At 37.5% G+C, this 17600-nt stretch overlaps 1 protein-coding gene across 4 annotated transcripts in view; it reads left to right on the forward strand.

Moving 5' to 3' along the window:
* Positions 1-390: 390 nt before the first annotated feature.
* The window catches only part of NETO1 (neuropilin and tolloid like 1), a 63380-nt gene continuing 46170 nt past the window's right edge, over positions 391-17600 (forward strand). For 2 of the 4 annotated variants that reach the window (XM_051769522.1, XM_051769531.1), the window contains exons 1-4: positions 397-1258; positions 4715-4768; positions 6330-6467; positions 14778-15026. In XM_051769522.1, the coding sequence (XP_051625482.1) occupies positions 1231-1258; positions 4715-4768; positions 6330-6467; positions 14778-15026 (469 nt within the window). In that variant the 5' untranslated portion in view covers positions 397-1230. Of the gene's footprint in view, positions 1259-4714; positions 4769-6329; positions 6468-14777; positions 15027-17600 lie in introns of all 4 variants that reach the window. The other 2 variants (XM_051769549.1, XM_051769540.1) reach the window with 2 other exon arrangements.

Genomic DNA, 17600 nt, shown 5'->3' on the forward strand with positions numbered 1-17600 from the left:
CTGGGGAGGATAAACCTCCTCTAGAGGTCTAGACAGGAGAGGAGGGCGGGAGAGAAAGGGAGAGATTTTGCAGTTGTCTCTGGGCTGATTGGAAGAGGCAATCCTTGTATGTGTGGCCGGAGGATTAGCAGATAAACTTTTATTGCTCCCTTTTGTGCGCGTGTGTGTGCGTGTCTGTATGTGGGTGTGTAGATGAAGAAGTCGCCTCTCAAGGGGGAAAATCTTTTCAATTTCCCTTTAGCAGGTGCAGGTCAAGGAGGAACCCATGGGCATTTTGTCTGATCCATGAACTGATTAGGGGAGGGGAAAGGATCCCTCTCCTCTTGGTCTTCCTTTCCCAGTTTTGAAATCATTCCTTCCCCACCACTGCTGCCCTCCCACCCACCCCCTCCCCTTCCCCTGCACTGAATGAATGAAAGAGACTCCAGGGCTTTCTTCTGCTTCTCGCCCTGGACTGGAGAAGTGAGGGGGCATCTATCTATCCTCATCCATCTCTTTCTCGCTTCATCCATTCCCGAGGGGATTTCAGACCGTGCAATGTGTTTTCAGCCTCTTGCCGCTGCTACCACTTGATACTATGCGACGCGCACGGAGAGGGTTTTGCGAAAATGGATTTATTCTATTTTAAAGGATTTCTTCTCTAATAAGGATCTCATTGCACACAAATATGACTAAATCCCCTATTTGGTAAATCTTTCTCTACCCCACCCCTTCTCTTTGGGTTCCCTCCCGCCCGCGCCCCCACCCCTTCAGAGGAGCAAGCACAGGGAGCTGATGACGGACCCATTAATCCCTTCTTCAATGCATCAAAAGAAGCCGAAGGGCTGGAAGTCGCTGGGCTCGGAGTCCTGCAGGAAATGCTTCGATCTGCTTTTGGTTCTGTATGAAACTGGTGACTAGGGGCTCGGCTCGCTCCGCCGCCGCCGCCCGCCGGCACCTGGATGCGCGGGCCGCCGCCGCCGCCGCCTTGCCCGCCGCCGCGATGCAACGCTCCTGGCGGTGCTGGTGATCGCTCGGGTGTGATGGGATTGAGCCGGCGGTGATCATTTGAAGGCGGTGAGGGAGAGCGAGGGAGAGGAAGGGCTGCTCCGCTGTGCTGTGTGTGTAGGGGCTTCGGGATTTTTCTTTTTCTTCTTCTTTTCTTACTTCCATCCTCTCCCCGCCACTGGAAGTCCTCCCGTATCTAAATGGAATTAGTGGAGACCGAAGCCCCTTGTGTAAGGAACAGACATGACCCATGGACGCAGCTTCTTTCACAGTGAGTATCTGGCTCCCCCTTCCCAGCCCACCACCCCTGACCAAGCTCCCCCGCCGCGCACGGGATCCTGCCCTCCGCTGCCTGCACAACTGGCGTAACGGGACGCCCAGACTTCCGCGGCGCGGGGGCGAACTCTCTCCCGCACACACAGCACCCTGTCCCCCACCGCGCTGCGGTGCTCCGGGGGGGAGCCCGTGTCTGCCAGCGCCGTGGGGCGGCGGGACACGCTCCCGAGGGCTGGAGGCTTTCGCTGGACGCGGCGCATCTGGTGGCCTTTGGCGTGCCGGGGGAGAGGGGGGCACAGCCCCCGCTGTCCGCAGCGGTGTGGCCCCAGCCGTGGCTCGAACCGGCCGTGGGGGCGCGGGGCAGTGCAGAGAGCCGCGGCGGGGGCGGCCACACCGGGCACGAATCCCGCAGGTCTGCGGGGCGGGGGCGGCCCCATCGGCCGAAATCCTCCAGGAGCAGCAAGGAGGCACCGAAATGTATCACCTACTCGTCGAACACCCCCAGGGCCCTCAGCCTGCGCGGGTGGGATCCCATCTCCCGCCTCTGTTTTGCTGAGGGTCCGCTGTATTGAAGGGGCTTGACTGGGCACAGTGCCTTCCAGCACTTCCCTCTGCGCCCACACCTGTACAATAGCGCTGTGACCAGGTATTGCTCGTCCAGCAACTCTTCGCTAGGCTAAGCCACGGCTGTGCCAAATCACAGCCTCCTGAAAGCCTAGCCAAGAGATAAATCTCTTAACGTACAGCTTGTAATAAAAAAAATACAGAGGTCTAAAAAGATGGAAAGATGCGTAATCAGAATGGCACTCGAAAGCATGATTATAATTACACCCATGATTAGGAAGGAAAGGAGAAGGAGGAAGACAGTGAGAATGCAACAAGAAATTTGATGGAAACTTCTTTAAAATAATTCCCAAACCGAGATAATCACAATATTGTTGCCATGCTACCAACGCTTCCCAAGTGACAGTTTTTAATGAGTGAAGATTGAGTGGTTGGTCTCTTTGGGGTCTTTTTTTTTTTTTTTTTTTCCCTCCCCCTCTGTGAAAAGCACTGTTCTTTTTCTGTGGCTTGAGAAAGAAAAAGGCAAGAGATCATAGAATAAAATGGTCTGCCTTGTCTGCTTAATTAAAGTATATTGTGCTGTCTTGTCCCATGAAGCCCATAATTTTAATTACTTTCTGTCAATATACATATTTTGGCGCTGTTGGTGTTAATAACACTAAACCAAGAGGTTTTCTTTTTTTTTTTTTTTTAATATGGGAGAAGTGTTTCCTTTTATCTATGAAAATTTTAGATGTGGTAAGTACAGAAAAAAAAACCAACAAACTTAATCTCTTAGTCTCTTCTTGTCCATTAGATTTTATTATCAAGATTGACTCTCTGTTAGTAATCAATAGTGACATAATGACATGTAAGTATAGCTCTGTGCTCTGGAAAAACATAACTCTGTGGTTTGGAAAGATCCTTTCTAGTGGTTACAACTGAAACTGAAAAGACCTGTGTTTCTTTCTGTCATCTTGCTAATAATATATCTGTGATTTGGACCAACTCTCTTTACTTCTCTGAACTCCATTTTTTTCTATATAGAAAAGGAAGGGTGAGTGAATAAATAAAGATGCTTGAAATGAACCTGTAAGAATCAGATATGAATTGTTATCAATTGCCTAAAAAGAAACATTTCTCACGTGGAGTTTGTTTGGCTATTGTGCGTCCTGTTCTAGCTTTTATAAATTTGTGGGCAGAAGGAACACCAGCAGCTGGTTCCATATTCCACCACCAATCCACCTTACACTATAGAGAAATTAGGCTTTGGCTGGTGAAGATTACAGGCATAGATGCAGTATGTTCACTGTGTGAAACACAGCTAAAGTAAATGAGCAACTTAGTAAATGGGTGATTCCTCCATTGCCTTCAGATTCTGACACAGACAGCAGGCAGAGTCCCAGCTAGTACATAGTTCCAGAATTCATTCCTGAGGAGAGTAAGGGTATGAATGGCTGGGTAGCATTCAGATCCAAGCAGAAGATGATCAGTTCTCACTGATGCCCACGACACAGAAGAGTTTTTAACTATCAGCACTGCCAATATCCATCTCTAGGGGCTGTTAGCCTGACTAAGAAATAGTGAATATGCTGCCAAGCCTTCATTTCCCCAGAATTTCAGCCTTTCTCTCCTTAATAAGGCAGTCATCATCTATGTCTGTAACCCTCTGTCACATGGAAAAGGTCAAAGACATAGAAATAAATATCTCAATGCCATCAGAATACTGCAAATACAGCCTTCCTTCAGGGTAAAAATTACACACAATTTGCAGTATAACAGCTGAAAATGATGAAAGCACCTTCTTTGAAAGGATCATAGTTACCAACCCATGATGGCCTTTGGTGTCTCTTGAGGATAATAAGAAGAAAGTATGCCATTGAATTACATTTAAGACCATAGTTCTATCAGTTCCTCATCACAGTCAACAACACAAATGGCAGCTGATTGATCTAAAATGCTCGGAATAAACATGCAAGTTAATCTCCGCTTTAACTTCAGTGCAGCCTGGGCACTATGTTTGGGCTAATGCCAAACTAGCTGGGGCAAAGCCCCAAGCACTCCAAGAACTGATGGATCTGTTCTCTTCTGCTCTTGCTATCCCACTTTCTCCGATAGCCAGAAGATATGAGTGATGACAAGAAAATCAGTGCATGATTTCTTTATCAGGTAGCTAACTAGTCACTTCTATCTTCCAAATCAGACTGGCCTAAGTGTTTACCTCTTAGCCTTTTCCAGTTAAAATGTTATATTTGTAAATTATTCACAGAAACCAAATAATTATCATAGTCGGAGAGAGGAGATTTCTATTTGTAAAATGGGCTGCAGATTCACTGCAGCACAAAGCAACACCCTCTTGACAAGTCAAACAAACTAGATTAATGGGACTGTTAAGCATACACAATAATTTACTTCACTAGAGATTTGCAAATGCTCTGATGGATGTGAAGAACCCAACCCCTCACTTCTTTCATACTCCCAGTACTCATTTTCAAATTTTATTATGCCATAGTGAGAGACATTAGTGAGTACAGTGGCATTGAAACTTAGCAGGCATTTGTCTACCTCTATTAAAAGCAAACACTTTTCTATTACTGGCACAAACTGTGATTATATAAATATTTGTAAAAATGTTTTTCTTTATTATTAAAGGAAAAGAAAAAATGGGATGGATTTGTTTTAAACCCAAAAGATCTTCTCTTTATTTGGATACATTTGCAAAGATAAATATTTACAACAGACTACAAAGAAACTTGTTTATACAAAATGTGCAATTTAAAGATGCAAGTAAACATGAAACTTTTTTTTACAGTAATTCTATTTAATTTGTATTCTTGTAAGATAGATGGGTACAATTTGATTGCAGGCACAATCACACTGTGATATTTAATTCATATTTCTCTTTCAGTTGTAGCAAGTCTAATCATCCTACATTTGTCTGGGGCAACGAAAAAAGGAACAGGTATGTAAACTTCAGACATTTTTTTCTGACAGTATATTAGAGACCAAAGTATGGACTTGAGTTATTAGTTTAGTTTTTGGAAATTTTAGTGGCTCATTTACTTCCAGTATCTGTGCTTTGTCCATTTGTTTAGAGTATTTGCATGCCTCTACACACACAAAAAACCCCCAGTAGTACTGGGCAGACTCAATTTGACTGTAACTTAAGACTGTAAAGTGCTTCCGCTTTCAAACTGGGAAGTCTAGCTTGGGCACTGAGCTACATACACTTAAAATATTTTTGCTTGTTTGAAGTATAATTAAAAATCTAAAATTGGTTATTGTGGGTGCTTTTAGGCAGGGTGAGTAGAGAAAGATATTCTTAAAAGCCTTGGATGCTCTGTGTGATGAGACTCAAGCCGGATAATGCTGCTAAGCCCAGTGTATGTCTGAACCTGTGTCTGAATGCTCAGTCCTTGCAGGCCTGAATTCCTTTCAGGAAATTAGGCTCCATGTTGAACTCTGCCCAGATACAGACTAGGCAGAAAAAGAAATGCTTGCAGACTATAAGCCAGAACTCAGGTGGTTAAAATCATCCTTGGAAGGTGCCTGTTTCCCTCCGTTGATTGTAAGAAGGAACCTTAAATACCTGACTTTATACATCAGGGGCTTAAGTTAGATGGGACACCTTTGGTCTTAGATACCTCATTTGGAGCAAAACCAATCTAGAACCTACTATCTTTCCTTTTAATAGCAACCTAGGTATATTTGTCCCTGAAGAATCTATCTCATTTTAGCCTACTTGTTAAAGTGTGGTGCCTAGGAAGGGTTCCTTCATCATCTTCAGCTTGAACAGACCCAAACCTTTGTCTCCAGTCTCTCTGTCAGTGTGTAGAAAGGAAGGCAAGCAATTCAGGGCTGGGAAGGAAACAAACAAGTAGGTCTGACTCTGCTCTCTGATGATTCACCTAGGAGGAGGAAAGTTCTTGGATGTGATTCCTGGCCTCAGAGCTACTTATTAATTTTACAGCAAACAGCAAAAATCTATGGAATCTATGAACTAGATTCCAGGAATTCTCCCGTCTACTTCTGTCCAGTGAATATAGAATAAAGACGTTACAGATTTTAAAACAACTTGTATACACCATCTTAATTCTCTGGGTTTTTTTCTTGCTTTTGTGACTCTTATGTATTCCTGTATTACGACATGAAGCTTGCTGATAGAGAACATGCTTGAGCTTTTTGAGATATATGAATGGGAAACTCATGTCTTCCATTTCTTGAGCATGTGCTTTCCCTACAGGTTATTATTTTAAAAACAATACATATATGTCTCCCCAAGATATCAAAGCCTCTTCTCTGCTTTGAAAAAAATGTTTTGAGTAAGAATTATATATTTGTACCCATAAAGAACAGCATTGTTTTCCCCCAGGTCCATGATCATACCCACTCTCAACAGAAAAAAGCTTGAGGCCACTGACAGAAGGAACTGTTTTATTTATCCTGTAAGAGACTTCTAAGTGTCACATAGACATAGTAATTTGTGAGCTAATTGTATAATGCTTAATGTCATCATTTCACAGAAAAGCAAACTGCTTCCGAAGGACAGAAACCAGTGCAGTGCGGAACTTGGACCAAATATGCAGAAGGAGGCATCTTCACTTCTCCAAATTACCCCAACAAGTATCCTCCGGACAGAGAGTGTGTCTACATTATAGAAGGTGACCAAATGAGGAATCTTTATATTTTATTACCAACTGTATTAAAAAAAAAGTTTTATTATATGTGAAGAATAGATGAAGTTGTGGTAGATAAAACTCATGATAAATCTTTTCAAGACAAAGATTAAGAGAAGCTCTTGATTTATATCTTGACATCACTCATAAATTTGTTCAGGTGGTAAGTATGCATGACTCAGTAATAAATACAGTACAATTTATTTCAGGATATTCAAAGAATGAGTAGAATCTAAAATGCAGTAACGTGATGGAAGAATATTTTAAAATGAGTAAGGAAAAAAATACTTTAGACTTTCATTCAGATATTCTAAACTTATCATAATAGAATCAGGGATGACAAGCTCAGCTAGGCAAAGTACAGTGAAAGAAGTTGTACAGAAAATATCCATAAAGCGAGTGTAAAAATTATTTTCTGTCTAATGGTTGATGAGAAATGAAAATAAATGAAAAAAACTAAAAACACCTCACAAAATAAAACCAGAAAAGGTTTTAAAACCACCAAACAGGTCTAAGACACAGTTTTTAAAGAGTAATTTTTAATTGTAGGCATGGAGGTGATGTAAGAAATGCTAAAAATGTATTACAAAAAAACCCACATAATTTCATCAGTCTTAACACAATGGATGTTGAAAGGATTGTTGTAAAAATGAATCTGTGGAAAGTAATAATGATTAGATACTGTCAGAGAGCTTAGTAGCAGAAAAGGTGAATCAGGTACAGTATAGTAAGTAGTTGGAACCAAGAAGATTCTTTCATGAGTTTTGAGTACATGTAGAATATAACACTGATGTTGCTCTATCCCTGCTTGGTTTACAGAATTATTAATTGATTAATGATGGAACCAGGAATTACTGAAGTAGTTATTTTACTAAAGATTCAGGTAGTATCAAGAAAGATTTCCAAAGGTTAGAGCTGATTTAAATTGAATTAACTGTATTAGACCCACCTCTGCTATGCCCTTTCAGAAAGGCAAAAAATCACAACAAAATGACTGAATTCCAGTTTAGTGCTAGGTAACTTGACCTGAGTCAGAAGTAAAGAGGTGATTATAAATAATGGAGCCAAACAAGGTCTTTAAAGAAAATTTATGTTTGTCAGTCTTCCCACAAGAGAATGAAACTTAAGCAGATGTATGGTAAATATTTAAATTCTTTTGTAGTTTAGTAATTGTTTTAAAATACAAATAAATTTTATAAAAAAAAGTAAATGTGGAGATCGAATATGTACAACTTGACTTTTTTGTTTATTTGTTTGTTTGTTTTGTTACACTTATGTTGCTAGATCCAGGATCTTTTGCATCTATTGATCAAATTATCTAACCTTCCTGGGGACTGGGAAGAACTAAGTTTGCTTTATCTTCAAATATCTGAAACACAGGGTGTTTCATCATTAAAGAGAAAGGGTGTAGAACAAAAAAAAGAACATTTTTGTAAACTTTAGTCCCATATCTCAATTGTAAGATGTTTCTCCTCATACGAAGAAGGTGCCTGAATCCCCGTCACTGTAAAGACTTTTGTCTTTATCATACAAATTGAGTACTTACAAAAATAGAGTTAATAAGCTGAAAGGTGGCAAAATACACTGTCAAAATAACCTGATTTTAAATAGCTAAAAATAGAAATGTCTAAGAACACTTTATGAAAGCAAGATTTAGTCAACCAAATTCTATAATGAAGACGAAATTCCACGTTGACAGGTTTGGAGCAATCTGTAGGAGAAAGAGTAATTCAAACTTAACAGGCGTTATATTTTGTGGGAAAACTCAATCTGGTAAAAAACAGTTGCATGCAATTTCTTATGATTCTGATATTTTCATCTTCCATCCAACCTAATGAACAATTTGGATTGCAACTGGACATTTTAAAACCTAAAATGAAAGCAGCTCTATCAGTACATAATTTGATGAGAATCATGGATATTGCACAACATTTTCAGCTCTAATCTCCCCATGTCTATTTCTGTCCTCTAAAAAAAATCTTGAATAGTTGTGTCTGGAAAATGTCACAAAAATGTCTGAGCAATAACGTTTTAAAATGTGGCAGATTTCAAAAAAAGGCAAAAGAAGCACTGAAAGTCAACAAAAATTATATTGTAATTACAATTAAATTACAAAAAAATCATTATTTGTCCATATTTATTCTTTATACAAAGTATAAAAATGGCAGAAAATGATAAGAAGGCTGGCAAGTATAAACTTTTCCCGATATCTTTTATATTCTGTGATAGTCATTGGAATAAGATATTGAAGTTAAAGGATTGCAAAAAAAGAAAGATTAATTATTTTACTTATAGCAATATCTTTGAGAACAGATAACAATTTTTGGAAATTGTGGATAATCCTGGCTCATGAAGGACGTAAGTATTTTAGAGTAAAACAGAAACATCACCATATGCATTTTATTTCTATATTTATTATTGAAATTCCAATATGCTTCAAATAGCTTCTGGATGCTCTTGAATACCAAGTACCAAACTAGAGGGATTGTTGATGTGATCTGTAGTAGCACTGCTGCATTCCCATCTCCCCTTCGTATGTCTTAGAAAGTTCAGCATACCAGGACTGTATATATACCATGCTGAAAACTGTGTGTTGTGATTATAAATACATATATGAATCACTAGGTTCCTTCCTCACTCCTTCATTTTTTGCTGTCAAACACACTCTAGGGCAAATTCTGATGACTTCCTTCAAATGCAATTCCTACTGACTTTCGTGGTCTTAAGCAAAGATTCCAGCATGTAGCGTGTTGTAGAAAAATTGAATTTCATCTCGCGTTGCAACTTTTTTCCTCCACATTGTAGCTCCTCTTAAATGTATGCAAGCATTTTATCATGTCAGAATTACTTAGGTGAAGTAAAGGAGCTGGCAAAAGTAGCCATGATCATAGACTGAATTTCTGAAAACGAAGAGGATTTCTAACTGCAGGGACTTCTATCCTAGCAGACAAAGATTAAACAAATCAAACAGTTAGAAGTTTCTTAGATATTTTTTCTTTTTCTCTCTTTTTTTTTTAACTTCTGTTTCAGTAGTAATGATAATTAACTATTGGAACAACTAGGAATTTTAAAGCCCAGGTTGAATGTCCTTCTAAGAGAAATCTTTTACGTCATCTAGAAATCATGGACTCTGTACCAAAATTGTTATGCTATAGAAGAATGTCATGAATGAGTGCAGAAGCTGTGAACAGTGCACTTGGTGGGGAAGGATGCACTATCACAAGGTGCTTCTGATGAATCTCATCTGCCTTTCAAAACACAATGAAAATTTGTTTTTTTTGTCATCTTCTTTCAGTCTTATTTGGTGTATAGAAAACATAGGAAATAGCTGAGTGTACACATTAAATTCCCTCTTCAGCCAAATTGCACCCTTATTTTGCATATTCATGACTCTAACCTGGCAAAATTCACAGCTGCCCAGAGCAATTGCAGCAGTGACAGCATTAGCCTTTGCCAGACTGCAGAACATTTGGCATGTGTGCTACAAATGGAAATTTGCACAGCAGACTTTGTAGGAGCAAAGGCTTTTGCTTGTGTTAAAAATATTTGGGGAGTGGTATAGTCATTCTTTATACATTATAACTTGAGAATTGCTTTGGAAATTCTGTAAGCAAAATATTTGTAAGATTTTATCAGTTCATTGGTTTTAAATAATTAAGCATTTATTTATAAATAGAGTTATGGACCAGAATTGATTTACATATAGATATGAAATAAATATTCCATTTTGCATGTTTGTGGACATTTAGAGCTAGCACTTTTGAAGGTCTTCCATGTTCTCACAAAAGACTATTAAACTCTTTAATCCTAGATGGTTCACAGGTGTTAGAAAACAGTCACGTTATCACCGTATGAAAAACATCTGCTCAAAGTTCTTTTGTATTTCACAATGATTTTTGTGTTCAAAGAGTTTTCATCAAAACAAGAAAAGAATCCTCTTTTAAAAGGAGGATATATGTGGCTTTCTTATCAATAATAGCAGGACAACCAGAAAGACCGAGGATTATTGAAAACTATTAGAAGGGCAGCAGCTCAGAGAGATGGGGGTAGGTGTTAAATTCAGTTTCTCATTTCCATGCAGTGCGGCAAATTGAAACAGATTTTTCACTTAACTTCAGCTGTCAGTTACACAGACTTAGAGGCTGATCAGAATTAAAACCTTAATTGTGTGGTTTTGCTGCAACTGTTCTGCTGCAAGCTGGAATCCAATGACTTTTTTTTTTTCATTGGATGTAAAATCTCAAGACAGCACTTGTGTAAGATAATTAGATGAAAAATATGACAAGACATGAAAGCATTAAGTAGTCTTTCCTTGGTATTAAATATTTTTGAAGAAATATAATTGGAAGCTAAGTATGGAAGATTTTTGAGATTTGGAATAAAATCATTTTATGAGACAATTTCAATATGTTTCACTTGGAGTTGACAACAGCTTTTCCTGATGTCATAGCCACAGAAGGAGTTCTGAAAATGTGAATGGGCTTTACCTGTGAGTAAGGATACCAGAAATGGCCACTCCATCCTGCCTTTTCTGATTAGATGGCCAGATGCCAATCCAGTCTGGGAGATTTGCATATTCCAGATTTTTTTGTATTTTGTTTTGTTTTTCTATAGGTACACACACATTATTATTAATCATTATTCTGAACTTGTTCTGACTTCATTTCTGTAAGTTTTACTGTGACCACATATGCCCAACTTTGTTGCAAAAGTTGTGGCACAAGATGTGCATTGATACAATATCTACTTGTTTTAGCTCTTGTTTGACAAAGAAATCCTTAGTTATATCCAGAGTATAAATCCGAAACTATACCTGTTTTTGCTAAAAGGAAGCTAAAGTTGAGAGTTTGAGTTATGTGATTTCATCCTTTATGGTCATTTCTAGAAAGATTTGATTCATTTTGTATCTTCTGTAGGTTATTGCAAACAAATAATTTAACCGTTAACTAAATGTTAAGATGAAGCACAGAGGTGCATTCAAAAGCACGTAATGAAAAGGTGCACGGATGTGTGTATTGCAGCCCACAGTTACATACAATTAGAGAAACATGAAGTGTTGCATTCCTCAGGAGAGTCAGGCAAAAGGAGTTTTAGATTAGTCCTGTTTGGATTAGCTTGCAGAGCAGGCTGTGCCATGGGCAGTTACCTATACTAGTGCTTGAAACAGGTCTGGATATGCTTACTGGCCTTAAGGCCCATAGGCACAATTGTACATGTACATTTCAACTCCTTTTACCTTCCAAGTTAAGAGTACAGATACAAACTACTTGGAGTGAGTGATCCTTGACTGATGCGAGCCACCACATCATGCCTAAGAACGGGGTTTGGCAGCTCCTACTGGCACAGCCAAAGTGATGCTAGAATGTGACTTTAACATTTAAGGAGTGTGAACATCCAGTGGTCCAGCCCCCAAATTCAATTCCTAGCCCTGTTTAGCAATGGAGAAGTGGTGCTAATGAGTATTCAATGCTCCTTTCTTAGAGTGAAGTAGCCTCTACTGATGAGAGCTTTGGGGAAAACCGAAAACTCTTGAGCCCTCCTTGAGCTGATATGATTATCTTTGATCCTGTAGCAAGATCTGAGCTTCACTAGGAAAATCCTCATCTTCACTTTGTTGAAAAATAAATAAAAACAGAGAAGTGTAAACTATAGCAATATTCTGATTGTAAAAGTAGTCTGCAGTGTGAGATTCAGAGCACTACACTTTGTGGAAATTGTGCTTTTTCTCAGATGGTGCATTCACCTAGTCAATAGATCTTGCGTGTAACTGTCTCATTTACCCCCAATGACTCCTTTTATATTATGCTGAAGGTATAATTGGCTCTTTTTCAACACCAAAAATCACATCAAATGACTAAGCTACAACTCAGAAGGGGCCTCATGCCCATTTTTAATGTATGTTACATGAGTCTTAGATTCAGAGAAGACCTGCTATGGGTTTAACTATGGGCCAGCATTTGTACAAAATAAGGCCGTGAAAAAGAGAAAGTTTATAAAGGACAAGTACATTATAATAACGTCATAAGCCATTTTTGAAGCAGGTGTCTCTTCGTGGCTGTGGAAAGCAGAGCAGCCATTCACTGGCTATGATGCCAGTGACACTCACAGTTGTAGCAGAGTTAATCTTCATATGTAGTTTGTGATGTTAAAACATTACAATAAAGCTTTAGGTAGGTTAATAGCATAACATTGGCCTAATGTGCATTTAAGATTTTCAAGCCATAATGAGCATTCTTAAGATTACCTAAAGTATTGTAAGTATGGAGTTTCTGATGCCTAACTCTGCTGTCCTTAGGTGAATGATGAACACTTCTCAACAAATCTCCTTAAATGAAATAATATGAAAAATATGCCAGATTGAAAGGTGCTGATTGCTCCCTTCAACCGTAGTATTACTTAGTTAAATTTAAATCAATATTTGTTATAAAAATGTGAAGTCAAAGATAGAAACATCTGAATAACATTAATCGATGAAGTCTTCCAGGTATTCAATCTTTTACTATAATCAAAAAATATCTACTTTGGTCTTCAAACCTCACCAAGGATAAAATTAGTATGATCTTCTTCACAAGCTTTAGTATCTGATTTTATTGTCATAAATTTTTTCCATACTTTCAAAGTGGTTTCTTTTACATGGTCTGTGAATTTAGTGCAATTATTTGAAAAGCTTTATGTATTGCTTTGGTTTTGAATTTGTATGGGCACAAAGATCACAAATTTCCTGCAAATTGGTATAAATAAAAAGTCAGTATTAAGTACTTCCCTAAATGTGAATTTCTTCAAATTGAGAACAGTAAAAAAGGTTTATTTCTTATGTTAAATTAAATGTTACAGTAAATATCAATCACTCAATATTAACATTGTAAGCAAAGCTGTTAAAATGTTTTTTTTCCAAATAATGTATTTTATTGACTTACTACTTAAATGTTTCTTGTCAAAAGACGCTGTATTTATTTATGTGAAATACTTGTAAAAGGGTTCTGACTGTGTGCTTTTATGTAAGGATTTCAAGATTTACGTGATATCTTCTTCTTATTCTGTTAATTTTAAATAGTCTCTCTTTTTATGTCAGTAATGAGTTTGTACCAAAAACTCCAATTTCAAACATTTCAAAATCCAAACAAGATCTAAGTTCTGGTCATGTTAACAGTTTTGTATTAATCTTGAGGAAAGAAATGGAGAGATACTGACTTGCTGGAGTGAGAGCAGTTTCCATATTAAGCTTATGCACCTGGCTTGGACTTTGATATTGTGTGTTTTTGTGTGAAAAGAATGGTAACTCAGGCAAAGCTCATAGCAATTCCAGCCTCTTCCAAGATGATCCCATGAGAGGCATAGCGGGCAATGACACAACAAATCTTTGCTTTAGCAGAAGGCTTTGTCAGCAAAAAGCTCTAACACATCGTGGTCTAGACACTGAAGGCATACAGTTTTTGCTATGGAAGGATTTAAGCGTAGGAAATAGTGCACCTAGGGAGGCTGCATCTGTTAAAATTTGTAGACTGAACCATGATATTTTTTTCTCCTTTTAAGAAAATACTATAGTTCTACCAGTAACTTTTTTTGCTTTATGAAGGAGATGCCAGGGAATATTTGTTTTATAGATCATTCTGATTGTCACTGGACTTAGTACCTAACGTAAAGGATGGAACTTTTTCATGTCTAATTAAGTGACCACTATATAGTTCCTTCAAGGTTTTCAGTATATCATTTACTCTTTAGCTATCATCCTTATCTGGTTTTTTCTTAAGTGAGAATTCACTCCATTTGTCCTTATGTTTCAAATGAGATGATGAGTTATTCTCAGTATAAGCAATTACACTCCAGTTTGTCATTGACTGCAATACATATGGGAGTATAATCTGCCCTTACTGTAGCACAATTACGATCAGCTTGTTCTTCATTGTCTTTGTGAGCTATAAGTATAAAAAGGCATTCTGATGAACACCCTTCCCCCAAATATAAGAAAAAAGTCTTTTACCAAATCTGCAAGTTTCTTAAAAAGATTTTGTGTTTGAACCAATTATTCCTAACTATATTTTGCTTTGTATCATAGATATCTCTCTTATCTTTGCTAAGCACTGCTGTCAAGCGCACTTTTTTAAAGGAAAACAATAGACAAGTAATTTGACAGTGTGAAATCTATAAAAATATAGATGTGCTAATTTTCAAACAAGTTTTTAAGCAAAATGTTAAGAAGCATACAAAATTGATATATTTGATTTTCTTTAGTTTGCTTTAGTTTTGAAGAGTTTGGGTTAGAAAATAATATGATAATTTTCTTTTCATCTCTAGCTGCTCCTAGACAATGCATTGAACTACACTTTGATGAAAAATATTCCATAGAGCCTTCTTGGGAGTGTAAATTTGACCATATTGAAGTACGAGATGGACCTTTTGGCTTTTCCCCAATCATTGGACGTTTCTGTGGACAGCAAAATCCACCTATGATAAAATCCAGTGGCAGATTCCTGTGGATTAAATTTTTTGCTGATGGTGAACTAGAATCTATTGGGTTTTCTGCTCGGTACAACTTTACCCCTGGTGAGTACACATCATCACACTTTTTAATAGAAAAAGCTTAACATAGTAACTTTTCCACTGGTGTATAATCATGCTGTTGAGCAATATCTTCAACTGAGACTATTTTTATTATCAAGGAAAGTATTAATAGATAGGATGCTGATAGAAGGCATATGTATCTTTAACATAAAAGTAAGACTTTTTCAAGGAAGTAATTTTCAGACTGCAGTTTTTGAAAGTATTGTTTTCAATTGAATTCTATTACAGAGAAACATTCAAAATGTTTTGTGGGAGGTTCTGTGTTTTATACTTGATTGTTACACTGTACACCTTTTCTTTCAAAAAAATCATTGATAAAGTATTCTAGTAAAAAAATGTAATTATGTCAGAAAATTCCATCATTGCTTTTCCACTTCACCAATCATTTCCCTAGATGAGGAGTGCAATAGTTCTCCCTTCTCACTAAAGCAAACTATTACAAGTATTACCACAGGAAGTGTGAGATAAATATAGTAATATGTATTAAATATTTTTCTAAAAAGACTGTAAATATTAATCGTAATTACACACTTATTCCTTGTCACTTTTTAAATTAATTCATTAAAGTAAAAGAAAATTCATACTCATACTTTCGATTAATTCCCTTACTCTCCCACTTATCAGAAAAAGATTGCTGATTTAAAATTTCCTTTTTGGCTGCAGCTACACTATACTGCACTGCACTGCACTGCTGGATTTGACGTAGTTCTCTACCTTCTTATGTATTGAGTGATGAGTCATACTTTAATATAGCACGGTCTAAAGCACTATAATTTTTATGTCATTTTGTCAATTATGTCACTGTTGTTTCAGCTAAATTGTTGTATTAGGTCAAACAATATTCTTTAGAATATCTCCTAAAATTATCAGACCTGAAATTCTTCTTCCTTAATTATTCCAGGGACATCATAGATGATGGTAGGACTTTTTGCTCTATGTGGCTCCTTTATGTGGTTTTCTTAATAGTTATAGAATTAACCAACATAGTTCAGTTTTCTTTCAAGTCAAGGATACTGTTTTGCAGAGGGTACACCTATTCAGAAGGTTCAAACAGCAATAGAACACAGAATTTCTTCAGTAAATAACCTGAGAGCTGTATCCATGTATCTATTATTGTAAATTCAAAGACAATGGACAAAATTTTGCATATTCACTCTGAAAAGTGAATTAAATTTTTATCTCTCATTTACCATGGATCTGTGGACTTTTGCCATTTCCCCACCCTCTGCCAAAAGTTCTTTGCTTTACGTTTCTTGTCCTTCTTGTTTCAAAGGGTTACGCATTATAGTTGAAAAAATGTTCATAGCACTACCTGCAGCTTATTCTGTCTAAAAAACTCTCAGGTAAAAGACAATTTCATGGATCATGTTTTATCCTTGTTGTTTTTCTATTGATGTAAGGAGAATTTCTATGCAGAGATCAATGCTGGTAAATTGTTACAGCAACATAAATTATTCTAGACTTCAAATGGAATAGCTATCTTTTTTCTTTCTTCTTTCTTTTTCCCCCCCCTCCATATATTTCAATAGAAAGCTCTGCAAATAATGGAGGATTTCTAGGAATACTGGCCAAAATGAGAATATGATTAATCTGACAAATGCAAAACAGCACTGCTGCCTTCTTGATCACTGGTAACAAGAAGCAGTTCACATTGAACATGATTACTTGAACAGTCTTTTATTATGTAGGCATGGATAAGGCATGACCTTTTGAGATCTATTGTCCAAATGTGTGAAGTGGGAGGGGTCACTCTCAATTCATAAAAATGAAGTATGGTTTTCAAGAGTGCATAAGAGTACCACAGAGAGGACTCCACTACAGAATTATCACTTAAACCACCCTAGATCCATCTTAGGTAGTGAAAACTTATGAAATTAAATTATGAATACAAAAGAAAATTTTTGCCTAACCTCTCTTTAAAGAACATGAAAATGATCCAAAGCAAAAACTCATTTAGAAACTTTTGCTGTCTAGAACAGCTGAACACTCAGGGGAGATAGGTTACCACCCATCTCACTTGTCGAAAGCAGGACACACTGCCTATCTGCAGTCTGCATAGGAGGCTTTCTTTATCCCAGTGACAAGTGCAACAGAGCTATGTCTCCAGTACCAACAAACTTTGAGGGTCCCCACCCACCCATGAAGTGTTTCTCATCTGCCACTTTTGCATTTGATGTCTTGATGGAGGCTCTGGTTTGATTATAAAGAGATGTGATGTTAAACGTGTGGATATGTGGCAAGATTTAAAAAAAAAAACAAAAACCACTAAGTAAATTTGACTAAATTGAAGCTGCAACCATTTATTGTTATTTGAATGGTACCTGGAGAAACAGGGAAAGAAATTATTTACTATGTCTCCAGGGTGTATAAAAACAGCTAACTGGATGAAGTTGAAAATAAGATCAATTAAGGTATCATGAAAAATCTTGCACTGAAGATCTATTAGTCCGTGCAAATGGAAACAGCCCTGCACCCAAGGCATTTTAAAACTAGTTTGGATTAAGTCTTACAAAAAGAAATTATATAGAAAAATCCTAAGGAATAGACTAATATTTT

The sequence above is a fragment of the Manacus candei genome, unplaced genomic scaffold (assembly GCF_025592945.1).
Source record: "Manacus candei isolate 608988 ecotype Guabito, Panama unplaced genomic scaffold, ASM2559294v1 h1tg000008l, whole genome shotgun sequence".
Lineage (NCBI taxonomy): Eukaryota > Metazoa > Chordata > Aves > Passeriformes > Pipridae > Manacus > Manacus candei.